Below are 24,084 nucleotides of genomic sequence, written 5' to 3'. Positions count from 1 at the left end.
ATCCCAACCTAAAGCAGATGCATCTGTTACTAGCATGAGTGATGGCTCAGGAGGACAAATTAACTCCTTCTCAAATGTTGGCAGAGTTTGCCCACCAGTCTAGTCTAGTCTAGAGAATCTAAAATGTGAGGTGCCCCTTGAGCACAGTGTTCACATAGTGACAGCTTGGCAAAAATACTGAGGCTAGCCAACCTTGTAGAATCATGATATGTAATCTGGCACACCACACTACATATATGCATGAGGCCACAAGTAGTAAAAAGGAACAGAGGGGTGGAGGGAATGGCTTTTCTCTTTATACTGACACAGAGGTGTGCGACAGGGAAGAGTGATTGAACTGCTATGAAGGGTACCTCAGAGGAAAAAATTTCTGACAACTGTGCTTGGGATGCACCCACACCAAGAGTGTAATGTACTTGTGCAATCATTCAGAGAATAGAATAAATTGGTTAGTCTCTAAGGTGCCACAAGTACTCCTTTTCTTTTTGCGAATACAGACTAACACGGCTGCTACTCTGAAACCTGTCAGAGAATAGATTATTGCAGGCCAGTAGGAACTGTGTGAGCATGGAGCATAGTCAGTGCAAATAGTATCTTCTGAGAATTTAGCTACCAAATGCTAACAAGTATCCACGTGCCATTTTTCAGAGGCTCACAACTAAGGCCAAATTTCCACAGGAACGACAAAAAGCACATTCTTGACACAAGTGTGAATTCTCTTAAGTGCATGCTCTAAAGCATAGAGACGCTTTAGCAATTTAACATGGGCAAAAGAAGATGTTTTTCCTTTATCTGATTCTCACAAAAGGCTACATTGTTTTAGCTGAAACTTTGCTGCGGGCTAAGAATTTTGTAAACGCTCGATATGTCAAGTTTCATCCCAAATGATTGAAGCTTGGCAAAGTTACAAGCAACATATAAAGTGCTAGGCAGCCTTAATTATAAATGTAGCTACTGACTTTGCCGTAACAAGGAGAAAATTAAGTCTTCAGACTCCATCTTGTCCCACTGGGCTTCAGTGACAAAGCCCTTTTTCAATAAGAACAAATGACCAAGCAAAAATTAATTGTCTGATAGTGCTGATACATTACTTAGCCATTCTGAGGTCTTTCTCCACCATTGATTTGGCTAATTGCACATGCATATCCATAGGCTGTAATATGTGCAAAGCAGATGGATGCTGAAATCGAGCCTTCTTCCAGTCTTCACCTGAAGGAATGATTAACCAGTTTAAAAATTAAACTTCACAAGCTTTATTTTGTAATGAAGAGACAGTATAAAAATAATCCAGAAAAATCATTTAAGAATTACTTTAAAAAATCCAGCCCATCTAATGAACTGCAGAAACCTAAGTTCATATAGGCAAGATATTGCATGGATTTCCACAGGTCAGAAAACAGCCACCCCTAACATCATGCTTTATCAGCATCTAGCATGGGCCAAAACCAAGAAGTATTTTCACTTACAACTTTGAAAACCCAGAAGCAAGAGCTATGAACTCAGCCATTATCAGTACGTCAGATTTCTTCTTTTCCTCACAATATTTTTCCTAACATAAGAGTCCTCACATGTAAATCATCATAAAAGACCATCATATACATTTTGAGCTAGTCTGAGCGGTCTATTAATCCAAATAAACAAATTCATGAGCCTATCAATCGGTGCGGAATACTAAGTTACCTACCCCTAACTTACTTGCTAACACTTGAATGAATACAGCAATAATATAGATTTCCAGAGAACAAATGGGCATTTTTACACAAGATACCGGAAATATTAAAATAAAGGAAGTTTTACAGTTTTAATTTCTATTTTCTTTACATTATATGAAACTTATTTTAAGAACAAAGCACTATCTACTAATATATAAACATTTTTATTGTTCTTTGATTAAGAAGTGATTATGCTTTAATACCTCTTCTGCCAAAAAGAAGTTGTACATTCTTGATTTCCACATCAAACGTGTCATAAGCTTTGTCCATAATCTCTTCCAAGGATGAAAAACTAGAAGATTGATGACCCCCTTGATTTATGCTGGTCAACTGGTGGGACAGATTGAAAGAAATAAAAGTACAGTATTTATACACACACACACACACTATATTATTCATTTCAATACTGTACAGGCAAAAACTACTAGATTTTTAAAGCCTGTAATTTTTGGTTTGACTACCTCAGAAGAGGTATTTTAGAAATATCAACGCCATTATCCTTAATAAAAATTAAGATAGCATAACTGAAAATAGAGCAAGTTCAGTAACATTTATTTTTATTTTTGTTAGTATATCACATTAGGTCTGCAACAATATATTAGTCAACTTATATAGGACTTCAAGTTTCAGCTTTACAGCACCACCATAGCATCAACTTCACAGCTCCAGAGTAGCTCAACAGCTTTTCTTAAGTCTTATTTGTTAAATAAAAGGAAGACTACTTCGCTGAAAAATGTAGGTGCACAGTGCTTTATAAACAAGTGAAATATATGGCTTTGAAAAATCACATAGCTCTTACAGTTTAACTTGTTTGATATATGGAATCACATTTCACAAAGAATGAAATATAGTTCTTCTGGATGATTCTTATTCATGTGTTTATGACAAAGATTATGATGCAAATGATACTAGTGGGTTTACAAAAAGGTGTCTGACCACTGATCAGCACTGTTGTCAGTCTTAAAATGAGCCTCCTGTGAACAAATAATTGTATAATTTCCCTCTATCTTGAACTCAAATGAAACCAGAGGAAACCAACTGCATACCTGAAACGTACCGAAGTCCAAAATAAGTAGGTCTGACTTTTCATTGTGGAAACCGGTCTGGGGAACCACAAGATAGGATGGTTTCAGATTAATCCTCAAGTCAAGCACTTTCCGTGTTTCAATAATATGAGCTAGTCCTTAAATAAGGAAAAGAACAGATTAAAAGATGAAAATATATTCACATCTGTAACCAACAGGTATGGCACATGGAACAAACAATACTATACCAAGGTAAAAGTCATATTTTCACTGTAGGAGCAGTTACAGATTAAATGTGATCAATCTTTAATGCAGACATCTTTTTGGTTAACTTCTCTATATGCTAACATCTTGTAAGTTTTTCAGTCAATTTTTCAATTTATTGCTAGAAAGCATTCTATCTGGAGGTTAATCACTCATCTTTGTATTGACTCAAGAGAAACAGAACTCAAAGCAACTTTGAGTCAGAGATCCCATGGTGTGATGTTTATTCAAACAGCAATACTAATACTGCCTCGCAAGTAAGGCCCCCAGACTCTTGGCTAATATTTAAGGGTTCACTTATCAATGGTAGTTACTTTTATCTATTTACCTGTAGCAGTTCTTTCTTTAATTTCTTCCAACTTCATCAACGTGGCTGATGTTAGTCGTTCCAGATCCATTCCCTTACTTGTCTGGAAGAATTCCACCATTGCATTTATTGTTCTCTTTAAAAACAAATAGCATCAGTTTATATGCAATCATCCAATACACACTGCTTCCGTTCCAAAATATAAATTAAATATCAATTAAACTGAGATGGCAAAACATTAAGGCAAGGAAGAAAAACTACTTTGGTACAATATTTGAAAGGAGATGAAAAGGCAATGAGGTTGAGAGAGAACAAAAGGTATTCCCATACATTTCTAATTTGAATATTACTCACAGCATCATATATGATTTCCACAGGCTGTGATTCAACTATAAGGCTCTGGTCAGCAGTACTATCTTCTGGATTTGTCTCAAACACTATTTTAAGCAAAGATGATTTGGTATCCCCAATAGAAGCCACAAGAGAAGGCACAATACTTTGTTGTTTCAGTCCTGTTACATACCAGTGCTCAAGCTTTGCCTCCACTCTGTAAATGAAGACAAGAATTGTTTTAAATCAATTTGTATTGAATATTCAAGAGTATGTAAATGTAACAATGGAATACAAGCTGCAATTTCACTTTGCACCAACATGAAACAGGAAAATTCACAGTGTCTTAGACAAGATGTAAGTGAACACAAGACACAGGGGCGGCTGGCTAATCATTAGCCAGAACTGTCTCAAGAAGTATCCTAAATTCATAGGACTAACTGCATGCCAAAGGATTTTAGGAGATTCTTGCCTATAAAAAGGCATCAAAGAAATACCTTAGGTTAAACGAAGCTAAATAGTTTAAGTGACAATGCAGGCTACACAAAGAAAAGAATACAACAGGAGACTAAATTAAGCCCTGCGATTTTAATGTCCTTACCATCTACATTCAACTTTATTTCATTTTAAATTCAGGTTCACATTTCTCTTGTAACTGATTCTCTTATTCAGAGATAGTGCATTTACGCTAGATTAGAAAAAAAGTAATTCATGATTTAGGAGAGCCAGTTTGGAGCCTAATCCTGCAGATTTCAATGCAAGTTATGGACCCAGTCTTGCTCCCTTTGATACCAATGGAAGGTCTTTATTGTTTACTTCAGGAAACAGGAACCAGATTTCTGAATGTGAGATTCTGTTGGTTGGTTGCACCTTAGAAAAAAAATACATGGTTTTTCTACAACTGTCTATTAAGATCTTCATTCAGTTTTAGTAGTAAAGACTTGGGAGTTTAAAACAGGAAAGTCCGTTTAGGCCCAGGTTCATAGAGATGTGATTTTTTTTAAACCTTTTAAAAGAAAGGAGAATAGCTAAGGCAGATTAGATCCACCTTTTCCTTTATGAAATTTTATTAGTAAAATCATCACTTCCACATTTTTGAGCATAAGTCTCATTGCCAACTATACTTTCAAAAGTCTCCTTTTTTATTTTTGGGCCAAGGGCTAGTTGTATGTCCCTCAATCTGCCCAGTGAAACCACATTACAGAATATTTTAAACAGATATTCTGTGAAATGGGGTTCTGCATAAAAGAAAAGTGGGGGGAAAAACAGAATCTGTTAAAATTACTTCTCCTACTCTCACCACCAATATGCTAACTTGAATTAGAAAAAGTGTGCACAGGTTCATTTTCCAAATGCAACATCTAAGGGTGAGAGTGTATTAGTTCCTCAGTGAAGATTCCATAGGACGTTTGTGGCAGAGCTTGGAAATAAACTCTGATTTGAGGACAGAACCATATCCTGGAAACCGGCCACGTTGTCCATCATAACTATTATTTCAAATCTCTGTATTTGATTAGGGCACCCTTTATCATAGAATCATAGAATAGCAGGGTTGGAAGGGACCTCAGGAGGTCATCTAGTCCAACCCCCTGCTCAAAGCAGGACCAATCCCCAACTAAATCATCCCAGCCACAGCTTTAAGCAGGGTTAATCCTTTGTGAAGTGCTTTGAGATTTTCAGATGAAACAGAACTATGTGCAAAGCAATATTTGTCACTTTTTCAGCTAAAAGTAATCAAGATAACCAACTTAACTGGGGGTGGGCACTCTGGTCAGCATATTTGGCATTGACTGAGGAGCCAGGCTTGGTATTACTTTTAGCACTTTTTAACAATATATGGAATGAAGACAAGCTGCACATGTATGAACGGGTAGCATAAATAAAAGGTAATTATGTTAAACATTGAATGAAGCAGGGCTCCACAAGAGGCCTTTATTAAGCAAGCCAGCACGGCTCACTCCTTCAACTTTTTTTTTTTAAATAAAGATCAATATTTATAACTTCATTTATCTACAAAAAAGTTTTAAGTTGTAAAAAATCTGAGAAAATGTAATAAGGAGAGTCATACACAACATATTGCTTTGTTCAAGAATCATTAATTTTAAAAAGGAATAAGCAGAGTGAAAATTAGCACCCTGAAAATATAATTGATTACTGTTCACAGAAATATGAAAAAGCAAACATGTAATTACTTAAGTGCTTGTGCTCCTGGTCTCTGAGATATTTTCGTGCTTAGATCAATTATCTGTACTTTAAGGGTCTCTGGCACATCCTTGTCTTCTTTAATTGTAAGAGAAGTACTTAAGAGCTTCAGTGTCATTACATGAGCAACATACTAGTCGGGGAGATAAAAAAAATTGAGATTAAGAGTCTTTGCACAAATGCTTCATGATAATTTCTACTTTCTTATATTTACCACATATTCCACTGTTTTATATAGTTTTAGTGCAGCCAATTCAGTAGCCCAACATATTGCCTGGTTACCCACAAAGAAACCTGTGTTACAGGCCCCTGAGTTCAATCATCATCCCCCTCTCCAAGTTTAAAAAAAAAAAAAAAAGTTACTGAGGTATTTCCTTTCTCTGACAGAACAGACATCAATTCCATCCAACAATAATTATTTTTACTCGAGTCATAGACATACTACATTGATGAAAATCCAGTGAAGCCAGGCAACTCCTAATCCCATGACTAGTTAAACTCAAAGATATAATTACTAGGTGTGGTCATTAATTTTGATTAATGATCTGAATAATTTACACATATATGTATGTCAGTCTCAGCAGCAAGAAAGATTATGTAAATCAAAGTTACTGGATTACTTCCTGGGACCTATGTTTGAGTGCATCCACATAAAATCAGAGCACACTTTTCCTTTTTGAGAACAAGAAGAAATGACTTCTGTTTTGATTCAGATAAAGAGAAAAGTAGGATTTGAACATTCCTTGATAAACATGGAAAAGAAACAGTTATGTAACCCATACATTCTTCTGAGTACGTGACTAGCATCCCTAACCTAAGGAACAGGGCTACCAGTGTGAAGAGAGAAATTAAGAGGGTAGCAATGTACACCGAGTATACTGCCACAGTATACCACCAAAGATTCCCTCATTAAATAATAAATGTTTTCCCACACTGTGTGAAAGACTATTCTACAGAAGGGAAGGTTCTGTATTCCACTGAGGGTAATGTGCATGCTTCTTGCCCCTGGAGCTGGAGCTTTTGAAAACAGTAGTGTCCGTCGGTCTGCGCATGCACCCTTCCACTGCCACATGGTTTCGCCCGAAGCAACAAAAGGCAAGGCAGACCAGTCACGTCTCCAGTTCCTTCTCCACCAGAGACGTATCAGATCCACAGCAGAGGGGAAGTGGGGTGGGTTTGGAATACATAGAGGAACCACACATCTCAAAGAGCCTCCAGTAACTGGTAAGTAACCTCCCGTTCTTCTTCGAGTGATGGTCCCTATTGTACTCCACTGAGGTGATTGACAAGCAGTACCTATATAGGAGAGTGCAAGGAGGACGACGGAAGCATTGAATGAAGGACCGCTGTACCAAATGAAGCGCCCTTTGCCGAAACATGCACCAAGGCATAATGAGAAGAGAAGGAGTGCACTGAGCTCCAAGTGGCCACTTTACAAATGTCCAACAGGGGCATGTCATGGAGTGCAGAGGTAGTTGAGGCTTGTGATCTCGTAGAATGGGCCCGTATCCCACCCAGTGGGGATCATCCTGCTAGTTCATAGAGCGTAACGCATCCTGAGACCCATTTTGATATCCTCAGGGTGGAAATGTGCTGTCCCTTAATTACCTCTGCTAAAGCCACAAAGAGTCTGGGAGACTTTCAGAATGGCTGTGTCCTTTGAAGCTTACAGAATCAACCTTGTAAAAGTACAAACATTTTCTTGTGATACTGCCCTGCAAATTTTTTTGGTGGATGTGCATGCACTTTCTACTCACTAAGATGTTGCATAGTTTGTATAGTGAAGTAATCACATCCAAGTTAATATCTGCATGTTTATGTTTGCATTATGCACAACTTCCAATGGTATATTTTTGAACCCCTACTGCAGCATCAAACCAACCTCTGAGAGGACAAACAGAGCAAGTTTATTTGACGACTGATCATTTTGTTAACAGGGTCAGTGAAACAGTATTCAGGGTCAATCTTGAGAGTAAATACTTCATTGAGATACATAGAAGATTACTGTTTCAGGCTGCTTTACATCTCTCATGAGCATCAAGAATTATTCTAGTTTTTCTTTCACTTATGAGAAGTTACAACTCAGATTACACTACTAAGATCTCCAGTCAAGTCTTCAGGACAAAAAAAATCACATTCAAATAGGTAACACTTGCTGAACTTCTGTATAGCTACAATATCACAAAATACATAAATGGCTAGTCCACTCTGTGCCAAAGGGGTAGAGTTGCCAAGGACAATATTTTGTATACTTGAAGCTCTCTGATTTACTGCAAGGTTCTTATCTCAAGCAATATGCTGTAAATCCAGGTAGTACATTTTCTCCAGCCCTCCAATTATTTTGGTGGCACTTGCTCTGATTTTTTCATTATTCTTCTTAAAAAAATGTTGACACCAGAAATCGACATAGTATCCCAGCGTCCATCTCACCAATCCCATATACCAAGGTAAAGTCACATCCATACTCATTACTTCCCTGTTTACATATCCAAGGATCCCATTAGCTTTTTGCCACAGCTCATGTTCAGTTGATTGTCCACTATGACCCCTAAATCCTTTTCAGAGTTACATCTGCCCAGGATTCAACCCCACATTCTGTAAGTAGAACCTACATTATTTGTTCCTGGATGCATAACTGCATTTGGCTACATTAGAACACATTTTGTTTGAATGGGCCCATCTTACCCATCTGTATGACTGCCTTGTCCACATTAGTTACTCCTCTGCCAATCTTTGTGACATCTTCAAATTTTGTCAGCAGTGATTCTCCACTATAAATGGCCCTATTCAATACTGATTCCCCACTGACAACTGCTTTTTTAAAATCTATCAGTTAACCAATTCTTAATTCATTTAATGTGGGCTTTATTGACAGCATGTAGTGCTAATTGTTTAATAGACTATTTTTTTATCTTTGTGACATCTTCAAATTTTGTCAGCAGTGATTCTCCACTATAAATGGCCCTATTCAATACTGATTCCCCACTGACAACTGCTTTTTTAAAATCTATCAGTTAACCAATTCTTAATTCATTTAATGTGGGCTTTATTGACAGCGTGTAGTGCTAATTGTTTAATAGACTATTTTTGGTACTAAGACAAACAGCTTATATAAGTTTAAGTACATTACATCTACGCAGTTAACTTTATCAACCAAACTGGTAGTCTCAAAGATTTAAATCAAGTTGGACTAGAACGCTCTTCCATAAAATCATACTGACTGACATAGGAATATGTTTATAACTGCATCCCAGATCAGCTTTTCTATTATTTTGGCCAGGACTGATGTCACGCTAGTCAGTCCACTGTTAGCCTGGTCACAGTTTGTCTTTTTTGACTATTGGCATAAAATTAGACTCTTCCAGTCTTCTGGAATTTGGTAGGTATTCTAAGATATATTAAAAAGAAGAGATCTCAACCAACTCTTTTAAGACTCTTTAGTGCAAGTTACCTGGGCTTCCTGATTTAAAAAGGTTCATCTCTAGCAGATGTTCTATGATTCTAGTACATTATCCCACTTCTTTCCAAATACAGAACAGAAATATTTATTGAAACTTCTGCCTTTTTTGTATCATTAATTTTACCGTCTCTATCTAGTAATGAGTCTATACTACTGTTAGGATTTCTTTTGTTCCTAATATATTTAAATTCCTCATTGTCCTTAGCCCTGCAAGCCATGGATTTCTCCCTGAGGTCTTTAGCTTCCCTTACCAATTTTCTACACTTCATAACTTCTAATTTATTCTCATTACTCACTATTTCCTCTTTTTTCCATTTTTTGGGTTTTGCTTTTTAATTTCTAATTGCTGCCTGCACTTCACTGGTAAACCAGGACAGGTTTTAGCCTAAGCTGCCCTCTTTCTTACCTGGAGTAATCGTGGCTTTTTGGCCATGTGAGTTTCCTGTTCACATAACTAGCTGGAATGCAGACTTGGGGATTTCTGAACAATCTAATTGCTTACTGCTGTTTGTTACTATTGTGTTTGTGGAAACAGCACCTTGTGCATATATATTTTTAACCCAACAAAATTACACAGTGTATATACCTGACTCATATGATCAATTTCTCATCCTAACATGAACCACCCTGCCAAGCTCTGAATATTGGTTAACCATTGACCCAAGGCATCAACAATACTATACTAACGTTTGAACTAAATACATATTTATTTCAGTTAATTACCATAGAAATGCACTGATGTTAGGATTCTAAGTTTAAACTCCAATTTAAGTTCTTCCCTCCAACACTCAGCAAGAAATAGAGACACTGAAGAGATCAAACTATTTTAGTTTTTTTTTTTTGTTTGTTGGAATTTGTTTTGTTTTCCCCATTTACAGCAAATCTTTTATTTTTTCCTCTCTTTTAAGCAGCAAGTTTATCTTTCAACTCATTCTGCTCCCATTACCTATTTGCACATCATCTGGGGAATAAAGATCACACATGAATGATTTTATTAAGACATCCTGATAGTAACATCAAGCAAGTGATTTGTCAGGATGCATTTGACTATTGGACACCAAAATCTCAACAAGCCCAGATATTTATACAGCCCAATATAATGATCTTTTAGACTATATATAGTGAATATGAACTCACAGTGAATATATATTTGGCAGATCAGTATCAGTGAACGATTGGCACTCAAAATACAGTCATTCCTAACTTCACTCCTGTATTACTGACGTATACCAGGATAACAAATGTTTTGTTCTTTTTTCATTAAAAATGGTAAGTTTACCTTCTTAGGTAAAGTCAAGTTGTGAGAGCTGTCACTATACCCAATAGCAGTAAAGAGCTTAGCCTTTTCTTCTGGGGTCATGAGGTCATCAATGGCTTAAAAAAAAAAAAAAAAAAAAGTGTTCAAATTCACATTAGTACCCAAAACTGGTATAGGAAAAACATAATTTAATTAATATATCTTAACACCACAGGCTGCCAGGGCACTTAATTTAGTTTCTGCTATGAAGTATTTCTCAAAAAGATTGTAAATTATGCAATGTGACTCTCATTCCCCCACCACAGGCTAGTGATATATACCTACGTAACGTAAGCTCACTGAAATTACTTGCACCCCAGTGGCACAGAGAAGCCCAGCTGTGATCAAGACTCCATTGTGCTAGGCACCATGCAATACCCTAAGAATTCCTGGCCCAAACAGCCAACTGTCACTAGAGGAACTTGCTAGTGAATACTTACTTGCCTTTTACAACTATCATAAATAATTCAGTATTTTTTCTTTACAATGCACTTCTGAAATTTTCATACATCATTTACAAGAGGCCACAGCTTATTTGCTGACATATTTTATTACTGTGTTTTCACTGAATTACTACTATCTATTCAGTGATATAACAGCAGAGAACCAAAATTAAACACAAGAAAACACTGCACTCCATACCTCTACCTTTCTTCTTTTCCTATAGCCAAGCAGGACAGACAGTCACCTACCCACAAGTGAATTAAATATTAGTACTATTTGTCAAGCTTCATGTGAGAATGACCTATTTAAATTCAAACCTACTTTCAGGAACTGGTGATTCTTCATCTTCCTTTTTTCTAGATTCCTTCTTACCCCAGAACCCACTAAACCATCCTCCACCTTTCTTCTCTCCATCAGCAGATTTCTTCCTCAGCAATTTCTGCCCCGATCTTATTACCTACAAACCAAAGATAATTAGTTAATTAACATAAATGTTAGAACCATTCCGTATTAACTTTTGTTTTACCAGAAATTAAACAATGGATATATCAAATGATGTACATGCATTTTCAGTAATGAGGGAGGTCAGAGACTAAGTCCCAGCATAAGATGGAAGTATTTATTACATTAGTCTCCCTATTTCAAAGGGGCAAAAATGCTTCACTACCTAACATGACATTTATTCTGTGTTGTGCCTTTTATCTACTTGTAATCCATTGCTCCAAAGAGGGTCCAATCTAATTGCAAACAAATCAAGTGAGAGCTAAAAAAAAAACTAAAGCAAGGGAGATAAAGAAAGGGAAAGACAACTGCTGGCCCTAAAATCTATGTACTGTTAATATAGTTTAGATACTTTTTTGGATTTGCTATAAATCCATCTTGATAGTTCTACCATTTTAATTTCTTGTAATCATATTTAGACCCTCCACTTTTAGGTTTTAAGCAGAAAGACCCTATTACCTCAAATTCTAAGCGACAGTCCCTAGCCCAAAGAACTTACAATTTAAAGATACATCTTACATTATTTCTTCAGCTACCGTTAGCATAAATGCTTGAAAAATTTAAACTACATCAATGGTTTCCTCTCATTATGGCACTATAAACACATAGGCTATGTTTAGTTTATCTGAGGACTCATAGCAAACTGAAAGATAGAAAAGACTTTGCAATAGGACAGTCAGCAAAGAGAAAAATACTTTGCCAGGCTGCCAGACTTTTCAGCATCTTTCAAGATCAAGCCCTATATACAAATGCATCATATCATGGAACCTATGTGTGCTGTTGCTAACACATTATTCCTTGTTGAGCCCAAGACAATCTATATATGGCTCCAGTATAACAGATCCCGGAATACTACGTTCAATTCTGGGCACTATGTTAAAAGATAGATATTAAAAAACGGAGCAATTACAATGAAGAACAAAAAAACTGGAGAAAGCCAAATCTTTATTCATAGAGTACCTAAGTGCTCATCTTGCTACCCAAGATGTGTAACTGATACGACTGGGGGCAGTGAGGACACATGCACCACCAACCACCTCCCACCACTTTGGGTGGGAGAAAAGGAAAGCAAGGGGGAACTCTAGATTGTGTTTATTTCCTCTCCCCTTCCTTCCCAGGGAGGCTGTAGCTAATAGCACCTGAGCTCATCCCACCCACTCCTGCCGCCATTGTATGTGTGGGGTCACATCAGACTGACTGATTGTCTTACACCCTCACAACAGTGGGAAGTAGGAATTGCTTCTGCCCAGCATTTCTTGGCTTGTTCCATAACAGAGTCCTAGCCTCCTCCTGGTGCTTATGAGATACAATCTATCAGGTGCTAGCACACATGGACCAGTGTTTACATCCTATATTAAGCCACCCCAAATGGGTAACATCAATTTAAAATTTCATTATTAAACATGTCTGTCTTTTTCAGGATCACATGGAAAAGCCACACCTATAGATATCTCAGTATTTGGGCACAGTATTTTTCACTGGGGACAAAAAAGGTGTCTGGCAAACATGGTGACTCCATTTAGGCTTCTCCAATTAAGATCCCCACCGGAGATGGCAGGGAAGGAGAAAAATGTTGTGGGAACCTGCTGGCCCCGTTCATCCACCCTAGGCAGGCTGTTCCTATCCTTCACAGGTCGTCATTATTTATTCATCATTGTGATTTAAGCACAGCAAAAGGTATTAGTCTGATCATTACGTTAAAGAGAGATGTCAGACAGATTTCAGCCCTTCCCCTGGTGTTACCTACCTCTGGTCAAAAAACCTTCCAAAACTGGGTTGGCAAGGAATTGCCAGACCAGCAATAATGAATCAGACATGGAAAGAGGTCAACAGGGAAACAAGTAAGTATACTACCACAATTAGGGGTACAATGGATTTCCTTAATTGAAGAATTAAGTATACTACTCCTGAGCTGTTTAGAGAGAATATGGTACAGATATTTCCTTGGTCGAGACCTCACACAGATTCCTTTCTTGCTGCTCAGCCGTGTGAGAGTAGACATAAACCAATTGCTGTCATCCCCTGTGGTGGGTTCCAGTGCAATGGGTGGGTTGAGAAAGGGTAAGATGTAAAAACCCCGTAAAACAATGGGCTGATTGGGCATGGAGCCCAAACGTGACATTGCACAGTGAGGAGATCTGCCTCCAAGTCTTGTGGACATAGGATTTCCTTCCTCTCTCCTCTCCTATATCCAACATGGATGAAGGGAATAGATTGAGACTCCAGCTTCATGCCAGGATCTCCAGCTAGGCCAGTGGATGTACAGAGGGCACTGCCTATATATATACATACACACACACGCACTCAGGTTTGTAGAACCCAAGATTAGCAGTGCTCAGTTAAATTCTGCACTGTAACAGGCCTGCCAATTAGTGGTTCCTTGTTGTTTAATAGCTTAAGTTGTGATCACTGCATTTAACCATACTCTGGTGTGTCTCACATTGCTTTCATTTCTGCCTGAGTAGGAATAAGCTTGTCTGGGTGATAAAGAAAAGTGACCTAACAGTCACATATTTGGGGTGTATAACATCAAGGATGGAGATCAAGTATTTGGGAGGTCATGCAGGAATATAAGTAGTTCTGTAATGGAATAAAGAAAGGGGAATACTTAGGTGTATTAGCAGGAAAAAAAGACAGCAAGGTGTATCATGCTATGGGATACCATGCCAGCAGAAGTATTAGAAGTCTCAATTCTTGATACAAATTTAAGACTGAACACCAAACTAGGAAATTATAGTAAACTGTCCAGCAAAAAGCAAGAATTATAACGTAAGAGCTCCTCTCCATCTACCTTCTATAACGTAGGTAAGACTACAGCATTGAAACACTGTAAACTCTTTCCTGAAGGACAGAAAATCTCCACAAGCCAGGCCTTAACTTCATATGCATAAATACCTGCTACTAAACATTAAAAACTGTTTTTTTATTTATTTTGTTACCTCAACTTGTGCTTGCTGTCTTGCTAAAATGATGTTGAAAATGTCCAGTGCTCTTTCTAGATCCTGTTAAACAAAGGAAATAAATACTCTGTTTAGTGTAAGATGAACTAACTTACGGCCTCTTAAAAAAAAATTGTTGCAGTAATCCATTCCACAAATCCATTTAAGACTCCTTTCTAGCCTCTGCCTTTTAGAATTCATCTCTCTACAACAGGTCACTAGAAGGTGAAAGTTGACTTAAGACAGAATATTTACTAAACCAGTTTTCCAGTTCAATAAATGTTGGGAGTGCATTTCATCTATAATTCAGGAAGTTGAATATAACTGAAGTTCACAAATCCTTTTTCATAGTGCCCACATATTAACAATAATATGGAGGTTTTCTGATACTTTGGAGCTGAAAATTGAAGTATACCCATACAGAATTGCAGTATGGAAAGCAACCAGCCGTCAACTTTATATTACTAAGTTTAATTAATTATCTTAGCTTTCTTTTCCCATGTATGTTTTAACAAAAAGTCAAGAATTGCAGTGATGAAAAAAAGTAATAGCCATTAGAATTTCAACCTCCCCCAAGTTTTAAGCTCAATTTCTGAAATATTTTTTAAAAATGACACTATCCAAATGGCTAGTATGCTTTTAGAACACCAAATTGTGAAAATTAATGTTTCATTTTGGTACATTTTGTTTTTCAAATTCATTTACTATTCCTGACTTTACACTTGATTACACACATTTTACATTAAAGAAACAGGCTCTCACTCTCTCGCTCTCTCTAGATAAAAGGTTGATTATTTTAAAACATTTTTGTTTAAAAAAAAATAGCAGAAGTAAAGAATACTACTCCAGATTTTCTCTTAGCTTTAGTCAAGTGTGACTATTAAGCAAGGCTCTTCTTTAAGAGAGGAATTAATTTAACATATTGGTTGGCCGGAGGGATGTTACAAAAAAAAATACACTAAAATATTCATCAGTAAAGATATCAAGATTTACTCCACTGTCAAATATACCACCATATTAATAGCAAGTACCTGAATTTGTCGTCGTGTTTCTTCTGATAGTTTGCTCTGTGTTAGTTTGTTCTTGTACATACTTTTGTAGCTCTTCAAAAGCTGCCTATGATGTTTCATGTTACTCCATGACCACATGCGAGTGCATCTTCTGATATGAACTTCAAGAATGCTGTTAGCTGCATATTTCCACCTGTAAAAATTTCATTTGCATTAATTATTTCTGGCTGCATTTTATGATTTACAACTTAAAATTAAATTGTGAAGAAAAAAAACAGTAAATCAAGGTTTGATTATTGAGTCCAACAAGAAACTGCAGACTGGAATTAATTTGCAGACTGGATACCATTAAATTAGGCTTGAATAAAGACAGAGTGGATGGGTCATTACACAAAGTAAAAACTATTTCCCCATGCTAATTTTTCCCCTACTGTTACTCACACCTTCTTGTCAACTGTTTTATAGTGATAATCAGGATGGCCCATTTCAAAGTTTTTTTTTCTCCTGCTGATAATAGCCCACCTTAATTGATTACTCTTGTTAGAGTTGGTACGGCAACACCCATTTTTTCATGTTCTCTGCGTGTGTGTATTATATCTTCCTACTGTATTTTCCACTGCATGCATCCGATGAACTAACTAATAAATTTGTTAGTCTCTAAGGTGCCACAAGTACTCCTTTACTAGAAGAGAAGTTCTTCCAGTTATTGTTTAATTTAAGAAATTAAATTTGAAACCAATGTCTGATTTTCACAAGTGTTGCACACCAGCATCCCGATTCACCTCATCTTTAGTTACCAGGCTATAAGCTTTAACTATATTTTCACTCTGAATAGGGTAAAGCTGAAGCTGCCAATACAGTCCAACATTAAGTTGGATGGAAAAAGAACAGAACTGCTACTGTACTAGATCTATGTTACAACAGCAAATCACATCACAAATTCTTCATGTTAAGTGGTCTCATCCAATGACCAACTGCAAATTAACCTATTGGACTTCAGCAACATAGAACTTGGCATAATAGGCACACTGCTCAAAATAAAATGGGCTGGAACAACATTTTGCATGTTTTGACTGAAATACACTAGCATACCCATTTAGAACAGCTTGCGGAAAGCTACTGGCTATGACATTCTGTATCAGTTGCTTCAGTCTCTTCCTTAATAACTGAAAGAGCTCATCTATTAAACATTCAAAGGAAGACCCCGTAAGTTGCTATAACAAGTTCCCACTTTTTTCTGTTTAGCTTCCAGTTAGAACATGGAGTTGGCTTATTAAGCATTTCTCCTGGAGAGTAGACATTTGGAGTTCAGAATATCAATATTTTGCCAGTAGCTCAAAGGAAGTTCTACAGAAGAGAATGGGTAAGCTTATTCACCTGCAAGTCTTCAATAAGCACTGAAATACAACTCTTAGGAACCCAAGATCCTTTATTAAACAAACAGTAAATGATGTACAGAAGAAAGGTGTTTAATTCCTCTGAACATACCATTACTTCCAGAATTAAATTTGGCATTTTTTTAGGGGGAGGGGGAGAGAGCAGGGGGAGGGCTTATGTGACCAAAGGCCACCCTACCTTGAATGGTCATTTAGAATATGTGCTAACTACTTATGCTAAACCATCTGTTCCACCTTGCTGTGATGCTCAGAGTACCTTTCCCAGTCCTGAAGAAGAGCTCTGTATGGCTCAAAAACTTGTCTCTCTCACCAACAGATTTTGGTCCAATAAAAGATAAAAGCTCATCCACCTTGCCTCTCTACTTGTTTAAATACAGTTTTCCTTATTGGCTTTACTTTAGAAGTGAGAACTTAACATTGGACAAGTAGTATCTAGACCATCTCATCAATTTTTAAAGCATATTAACAACAAAGTAAAATCAAGAAGGTAACAAATAGTCCTATCCTTAAGAGAAAGCATGAATAGTGGTCATGGCCCATATGAAAGCTTCCAGCATTTATTACTCAGTGATCCAGTAGTTGCAGGAGATGCAGTACAAAGCCTGGTATCTTAATGCAGTTCTGTTAGACAATACAACTTACCACTGTTTGGCATTTTTATGTAGAGGTACATCTGGTCTGTATTTTCTGTATGGTACATTTCGAACCATGTAATCTATGGACTCCAGAAGGTCAATCATACTGAGGTACTACACACATGAAACAAAACATTATTTCTTACCACCAGAGGTTTACATAATTTAATTACATGCAATGATCAGGTTACACATAGAGCTATTTAATCGTCTTCTGTCTTTACTGAAATATATAGAAATGCATGCTCTGTGGATAACGAAGTATAGAGTTACATGCATGACGCACGGTATAAACTGTTGGTTGCGTAAATCACAATCAAAAGGCACAGTTTATATTTCAGTTCGTGTGCTCGTCTCCCTGTGGTAGAGCTTCTCAAATTGGTTTCTTTCCCTCACTTCCCCTCTGTGCATTCCCCACAATGCACTATCCTGTGTGTCTCAGTTTTATTACTGGAACCCACATATAGATTTATTGCATTTCCCATGCTGTTTCTGTAATACAGCCAGTATGCCGCAAGATTACACCCTCGGACTAGACCAAACCTGAAAAACATCAGTCTAAACACAAAAATTTGACCAAATTCTAACCAGCTGAAAAGGACTATGAAACTGAAAAACACATACAGCTTTTAATTTGTTGCAGCGCAGTCATGCAACAGCCCCAAAATCATGGCCGTGAAGAATTCTTTGTTATCAAGCCCAAACTCCTACACCAGGTACTAGCTGTTCTTTACACTAATCTCTTGTTTAATGTTTCGTGGAAATGCTTCAAAATCCTCATATGCAATTGTTTCCGTGAACAGCATTTACAATTTCAGTGTTATTCCTTTTCCTCAATTCTCCTTTAATTTACATGGATTATTTAAAAAAAAAAAAAATACACCTTGGCCAATTTAAAATAAATTGTCAACCACTAAAATTTTACCTTTTTGCTGTATTTTTATTCAAATGTCCATTCTATTTGCTTAAACTTTAAGTTTCTTCAAGTTCTCCTACACATACCTCTCAATCTTGCAGAACATTATTGTCCTGGAGTCTATTTTATACTGTAATTAGCATCTTCCTAATGATGTGCTTACATTTCTACATAACATTCAAAGTGAAGACTAAAAAAATAAAAATAAAAAATGATATGCTATTTAGTTCTGTAACTTTAAATATGACTGTGTGTGGCTCTTCTCCATGGTTCTCTCCTGAACATACTAATCACTTTCAATACTTCCAATACTTGGTCCTCTCTTTGCTGCACACAGCCATTCCTACTTGATTAGATTGTATTATGCCGAGTCACGCAAATACCACACTCTTATTTGCATTGTTACTAATGCAGAAACTAGGTCCTATGTGACCACTAAGCACCACCACCTGCTTTTATATAGATGATTAATGCTATGATGATCTACCAGAAATTAATACTGTTTAACATTATAAACCTTAAATTTTCCATAGACTCATGTGGATGCTTGACAGAAAATGTACATTAGCACGAAGCAAATCCAATTAGATTAAGATCAAGTTATAAATTAGCATAAAGTCTGCATATACTAAACAAAAGCCTGTATCTGAAAACGGCAAGAATCAAAAAGATAAACTAGAAGACACGATAACTTGGACTGAAAAAGTCGTTTGCTTGCCTTATCCAAAATATGAGCAAAACGCTCAGCATGCATAACTCTGATTCACTGTGCTAAACTTATGTTTATGCGGGGCAATAAATAAACAATATAATAATAATATATAATATTAATATAATAATATATAATAAACAATATAATAGCCCTGCAGGAAAGACACTTCAAATAGGTGGGAAACATGCCAATGTACAAGTGTTAAACATAAATCAGTTGGGATCTTACCCACAGTCAGCCCACAGGTAGCACTTAACCAGCACCAGGCAATGTCTGTTACAACACAGACAAAAAGAAGCTGCCACACTTTCCCAGGTTTACCATTAGGTAGTTTAGACAGGTATGCAAATGTAACTAACAAACCTGTCTGGTTGAATATATATAGGCAATGTCATAATCCTTAAACAGAGAATAAAAATAGCAAGGTGACTTACCTGTGGCTTAGTGAGTTCAATGGCAATATTCTGTACTTCTATATTCCAATCAAGCTTTGGAGTTTTTAATTCAGTTTCCGCATGCGGGTTGATGTAGAGTTTTGCAGAGGCTGATACTGGCCTAAAAACTTCAAGATACAAAACATGTATAACACTATGGTTCTGATTGGCCAAAATTAGTAAAACCGAGTAAAGAAAACTACTACCACACAAATTCTGCCACTGGTGATGTTCTGAAGCATTCTGTGATATCCCTAATCAACAGGGCCCAATACGATGTAGTAGATCTGTTTAAGACTCACAGTTTGAACCTAAATCAATTATTAAATTTTATATTTACAGAAAAACAGTGTAATATTTATGCCAAAATAGCAAGAGCAAAAGTTCTAGCAGGTGATGCTCATCTTAAACATTGCACAAATTGTTAATCTTGCATTACCTTTAACTAGTAGGTGAACATTCCAGATAAATATTATTTAAGTTGACTGTGTCAGTTCAAAACTATTACAATGATGACAACAAAATGATTATTTTTATTTTCAATCAGCTGCAGAAGAAATGTGCTGTTAGGAAACTATGAGCATTAAAGCTACACATTATGGTAGATGCTTCTGTGATAAACAAATCAACTCTATGAGGAGTCCATAAAAGAAAATGATGACTGCAGTATTGGCTACCAAGAAGGAAACACTATAGCATGTCTGGAGAAAGAGACCAAAAATACTCCATCAAACCTAGTGTTCGCAAGACAGATTAGAATATAGAAGGAAAATTGATCATTTCACACTTAAGGAATACACTTCTGCAAATGAGCAAGTGTTTTTAAACCAAACGAGGCAAATTTGGGGTGCAAGAGGAGAAAACGAAGATGGATTCATTCCTCAGTACTGTCTGTAATGGATTTATCAAGTTACTTAAGTTATCTGAAGCCGACACTGCTCTTTATGATCTCCTTAAACAACACTGAAGGGATTCAGTACAAGGACAACATTCACAACATAATACACCACTTACTATGTTAATATAAGAAAAATGAAAAATGTTTATTTGGTCAATTTCTAGAACCTTTGTACAGGTCTCACTCTGAGGACATCTGAGTAAGATAGCTTGTTACATTCATTTCAGCGGTTTTATATAATTTCATTTTTTTATTGTTTTAAGACAGAAAAGCGTACTGTGATTATCACATCCACAACCCAGCTAATTTGGCTCAGCACATCTCTTTTGAAGAGATTCTATCAGCAAGTTCGCAACCTGTCCTTTTTCTAATATTTTTAAGATACCAACTACCTTACTATTTCAGCATGAACACTTTACACAAAGCAGGAGTCCATGCTTAAAGGGCATAATAATGTCTTAAATCCATGTCTAATTACTGATATTATAAAAAACTCTACTAATCACTATATACATTTAAAAGAAGATTAGCTTTATTAAAGCTAACTCTTCAAGAAGGAAGATGGGCATTTGTACCCCTTTTTGCTTCATCATAATGTACAGACAAGGTATGTATTTATTTTAAAGGTTTATGTTTTGTTTAAATTTCAGGCAGGGTGAATAAAAATAGATGATTTTTTTAAAAAAATAAAAATCAGATTTTTTTGATAAAAATGCTTTTTTAGGGAAAAACCTATCTAAAGATTGTTTTAATTAAGATACATTCTAGCGCAAAGATATCTCATCATGAAGAGGGATTATAAATTCTAGTGCTATATATTGAGACAATATATTCATGTAATGTTTTAAAAAAGTTTTGTAAATGAGTTCCAATAGTTCACAGATTAGGGACCCAATCTTATGGGGGTTCCAGGGGCTTCTATATAGATTATTTAGGTTTATCTTTCTATCTACCCAATGGGACTCAGTGCTCAGTATAGAAGATACCATCAGAGATGCTTAGTTTTGCAGTTCTCAAACTGGGGATTTGTGTCTCCAGAGATAACATGCTTGTTAACAGCAAAAATGTTTTGAAATAAATAAATTAATATAGAGGTGAGAAATAACAGACCTCAACCCTATTGTCCCTCTGCAAATTTGTGTACACAGAGTCAATCCCTTACTTCTCTCGAAAAGTGTAAAGTTTCAAAAAGTTCAATGAACAGAAGATGGCTGGGGGAGGAACAGATCTGCAAAAGTCTGGAGATAAATGTGAGAAGGGAAGGACAGGCAGGAGAAACAAAAGTGAAACTGTTTGAGCAGCATATTCCAGAATTCTAGGTCTTTCTGAGTGTAGCCTTCTTTGATTTGAGATCTACCATGCCATTCTCCCACTAAAAGGGAAAACCTATAATGGCAGGCCGTAAAAGAGACCCAGTTTGGGAATATTTTGATGAAGTTTCTCTGGGTAAGACAGGCATGCGTGCAAAATGCAAACAGTGCAACAAAGAAACGCAAGACCTGGTTGCCAGAATGAAACATCTTCATGAGAAGTGCTCCTTCTCAGGAGGAAGCTGCGTTGAAGATGATGAAAGGAACATGTCTGAATATGAAGGATTTTCAGGTTGGTAATCATTTTTTTTTCCTTCATACTTCTTTCTTAAGGACTGCCTGTCTTCCTTCTGGACTATTCTTGAATTCTCATGTTTTCAGCAAAAAATATAGTTGTTACTCTATGGTACTATCATTTTAGATGCAGTTGTGATGAAAAATAAATAGCTGAAATAGGCAGATCTTCCTTTTACAGTTTCACCTTTAAAGTAGTACTGAGTGTCAGTGAATGCAATGAGTAATACTAAATGAGAAGTACGGTAATAATCATTAAAGAACTGCACTGACTTATTTTATTTAGGAGAATCCATCCTCAACATACAGGATTCTGAAGACTATCCACCTTCAAGTTCACCATCATTTTCTATAGTTTCAGAGTTATCTGCCAATGAAAGTGTGACGTTATTGACATGAACTGTGACCGTATAGATCATTGTTGCAACCAAGATCCTATCGTTGCACGAAACCTTGTACAAAGGAGGTCAAGTAAGGTGTCTATGGAAAGGTTGTAATTTGCTGTATGTATGTGTGTATCATTTTTGTATTTGAAGTTATGAATATTGGCTATGTACTTGTATCTCAGTGTGTTTGATTCTAAGAAGCATTTGGTCAGCTTCTTGAGAAAGGATGATTCTCAGTAAGTGCCCAATCAAGGAACATTTAACGGACAATGAACTTTGGGAGATGCCAATTCACATCTGAGCTTTTCTGGGAACGTTCAAATTAACATGTAAACAATGGCGCCAGCCTGCCAAAAGCTGAATCATTCATGGACATGTGACTTGCCCAGGTGGCTACAAACTCCATCTTGTTGCTGTGACTTTGCACAGAAGAAGAAAGGGGTTTCCGCCACAAGAGAGAGAATATAAAAGGCCCTGGAAGCCTCTCCACTTTGTCTTCAGCTGGCTCCACGCCAAAGAGATGCCTGAAAGAAACTAAAACCAAGGACAGTCACTACGGCGGGGGTTGGGGGGGGGGGATGAGTGATTGCTGGACCCAGACCATAAGCCACAATGTTGGTCTGAAAAGTATTGGGCCCAGACTAGGAAAGTGTCTAGTCTGTGAAAGACGCTTAGTGGAACATCTCTGAGGGTGAGATTTACCTGTATTCATTTTCCTACAGTATTAGGTTTAGACTTGTGTGTTTTGTTTTATTTTGCTTGGTAACTTACTTTGTTCTGTCTGTTATTACTTGGAACCACTTAAATCCTACTTTTTATATTTAATAAAAATCACTTTTGCTTATTAATTAACTCAGAGTAAGTAATTAATACCTAAGGAGCAAACAACTGTGCATCTCTCTCTCTCTCAGTGTTATAGAGAGCGGACAATTTATGAAGTTACCCTGTAAACTTTATACAGGGTAAAACGGATTTATTTGGGGTTTGGATCCCATTGGGATCTGGGTGTCTGGGTACTAGAGACAGGAGCACTTGCTAAGCCATTTTCAGTTAATTCTGCAGCTTTGGGGGCATGGGTCAGACCCTGGGTCTGTGTTGCAGCAGATTAGTGTATCTGGCTCAACAAGACAGGGTTCTGGAGGCCCGAACTGGCAGAGAAAACGGGCTCAGAGGTAGTCAGGTGACAGTCCCAAGGGGGTCTCTGTGACCGAACCAGTCACAGATAGTGTTTCGGTCACATCATGTATGTCACATGACCACAGTATATCACCTGTAGCAAAAAGGAAAAAAAAATCTCCATCATGCAGAAACCACCATAAATAAGTTTGTGGTAAGAACCAGCAGATTACCAAAAGAGGTAATTGATGAAAAAATTGCCTAGTTTGTTTATCCAACCAACTCTCCTTTCCCTATGACTGAGAACCAACACTTCATTAACATGGTTCAGTCATTAGAGGATACAGTCCACCCAACAGAGCAGATGTCACAGGCAAAGTGTATGAAAAAGAAATTGAGCAGGTCTAGAGGGTAAAATTGTTAACTTGAGTCTTGATGGGTGGAGCAATGTCCACAATGATCCTGTTGTATGTGCTTGTGTGACAAAAGAAGAAG

General features: G+C 36.9%; 1 protein-coding gene across 1 annotated transcript in view; it reads right to left on the bottom strand.

Moving 5' to 3' along the window:
• VPS13C (vacuolar protein sorting 13 homolog C) overlaps nucleotides 1-24,084 on the bottom strand; it is a 187,642-nt gene that overhangs the window by 127,602 nt on the left and 35,956 nt on the right. Inside the window, exons 13-24 of the mRNA XM_073303628.2 lie at nucleotides 19,586-19,713; nucleotides 17,531-17,637; nucleotides 15,513-15,684; nucleotides 14,482-14,544; nucleotides 11,363-11,498; nucleotides 10,580-10,674; nucleotides 5,831-5,973; nucleotides 3,663-3,855; nucleotides 3,330-3,444; nucleotides 2,759-2,895; nucleotides 1,916-2,042; nucleotides 1,092-1,209 (exon numbers count right to left, since the gene is read on the bottom strand). Coding sequence (XP_073159729.1) covers nucleotides 1,092-1,209; nucleotides 1,916-2,042; nucleotides 2,759-2,895; nucleotides 3,330-3,444; nucleotides 3,663-3,855; nucleotides 5,831-5,973; nucleotides 10,580-10,674; nucleotides 11,363-11,498; nucleotides 14,482-14,544; nucleotides 15,513-15,684; nucleotides 17,531-17,637; nucleotides 19,586-19,713 — 1,534 coding nt within the window. The remainder of the gene's footprint in view (nucleotides 1-1,091; nucleotides 1,210-1,915; nucleotides 2,043-2,758; nucleotides 2,896-3,329; nucleotides 3,445-3,662; nucleotides 3,856-5,830; nucleotides 5,974-10,579; nucleotides 10,675-11,362; nucleotides 11,499-14,481; nucleotides 14,545-15,512; nucleotides 15,685-17,530; nucleotides 17,638-19,585; nucleotides 19,714-24,084) is intronic.

The sequence above is a fragment of the Lepidochelys kempii genome, chromosome 10 (assembly GCF_965140285.1).
Source record: "Lepidochelys kempii isolate rLepKem1 chromosome 10, rLepKem1.hap1, whole genome shotgun sequence".
Taxonomy (NCBI): Eukaryota; Metazoa; Chordata; order Testudines; family Cheloniidae; genus Lepidochelys; species Lepidochelys kempii.
This window is presented reverse-complemented; position numbering and strand designations above follow the sequence as displayed.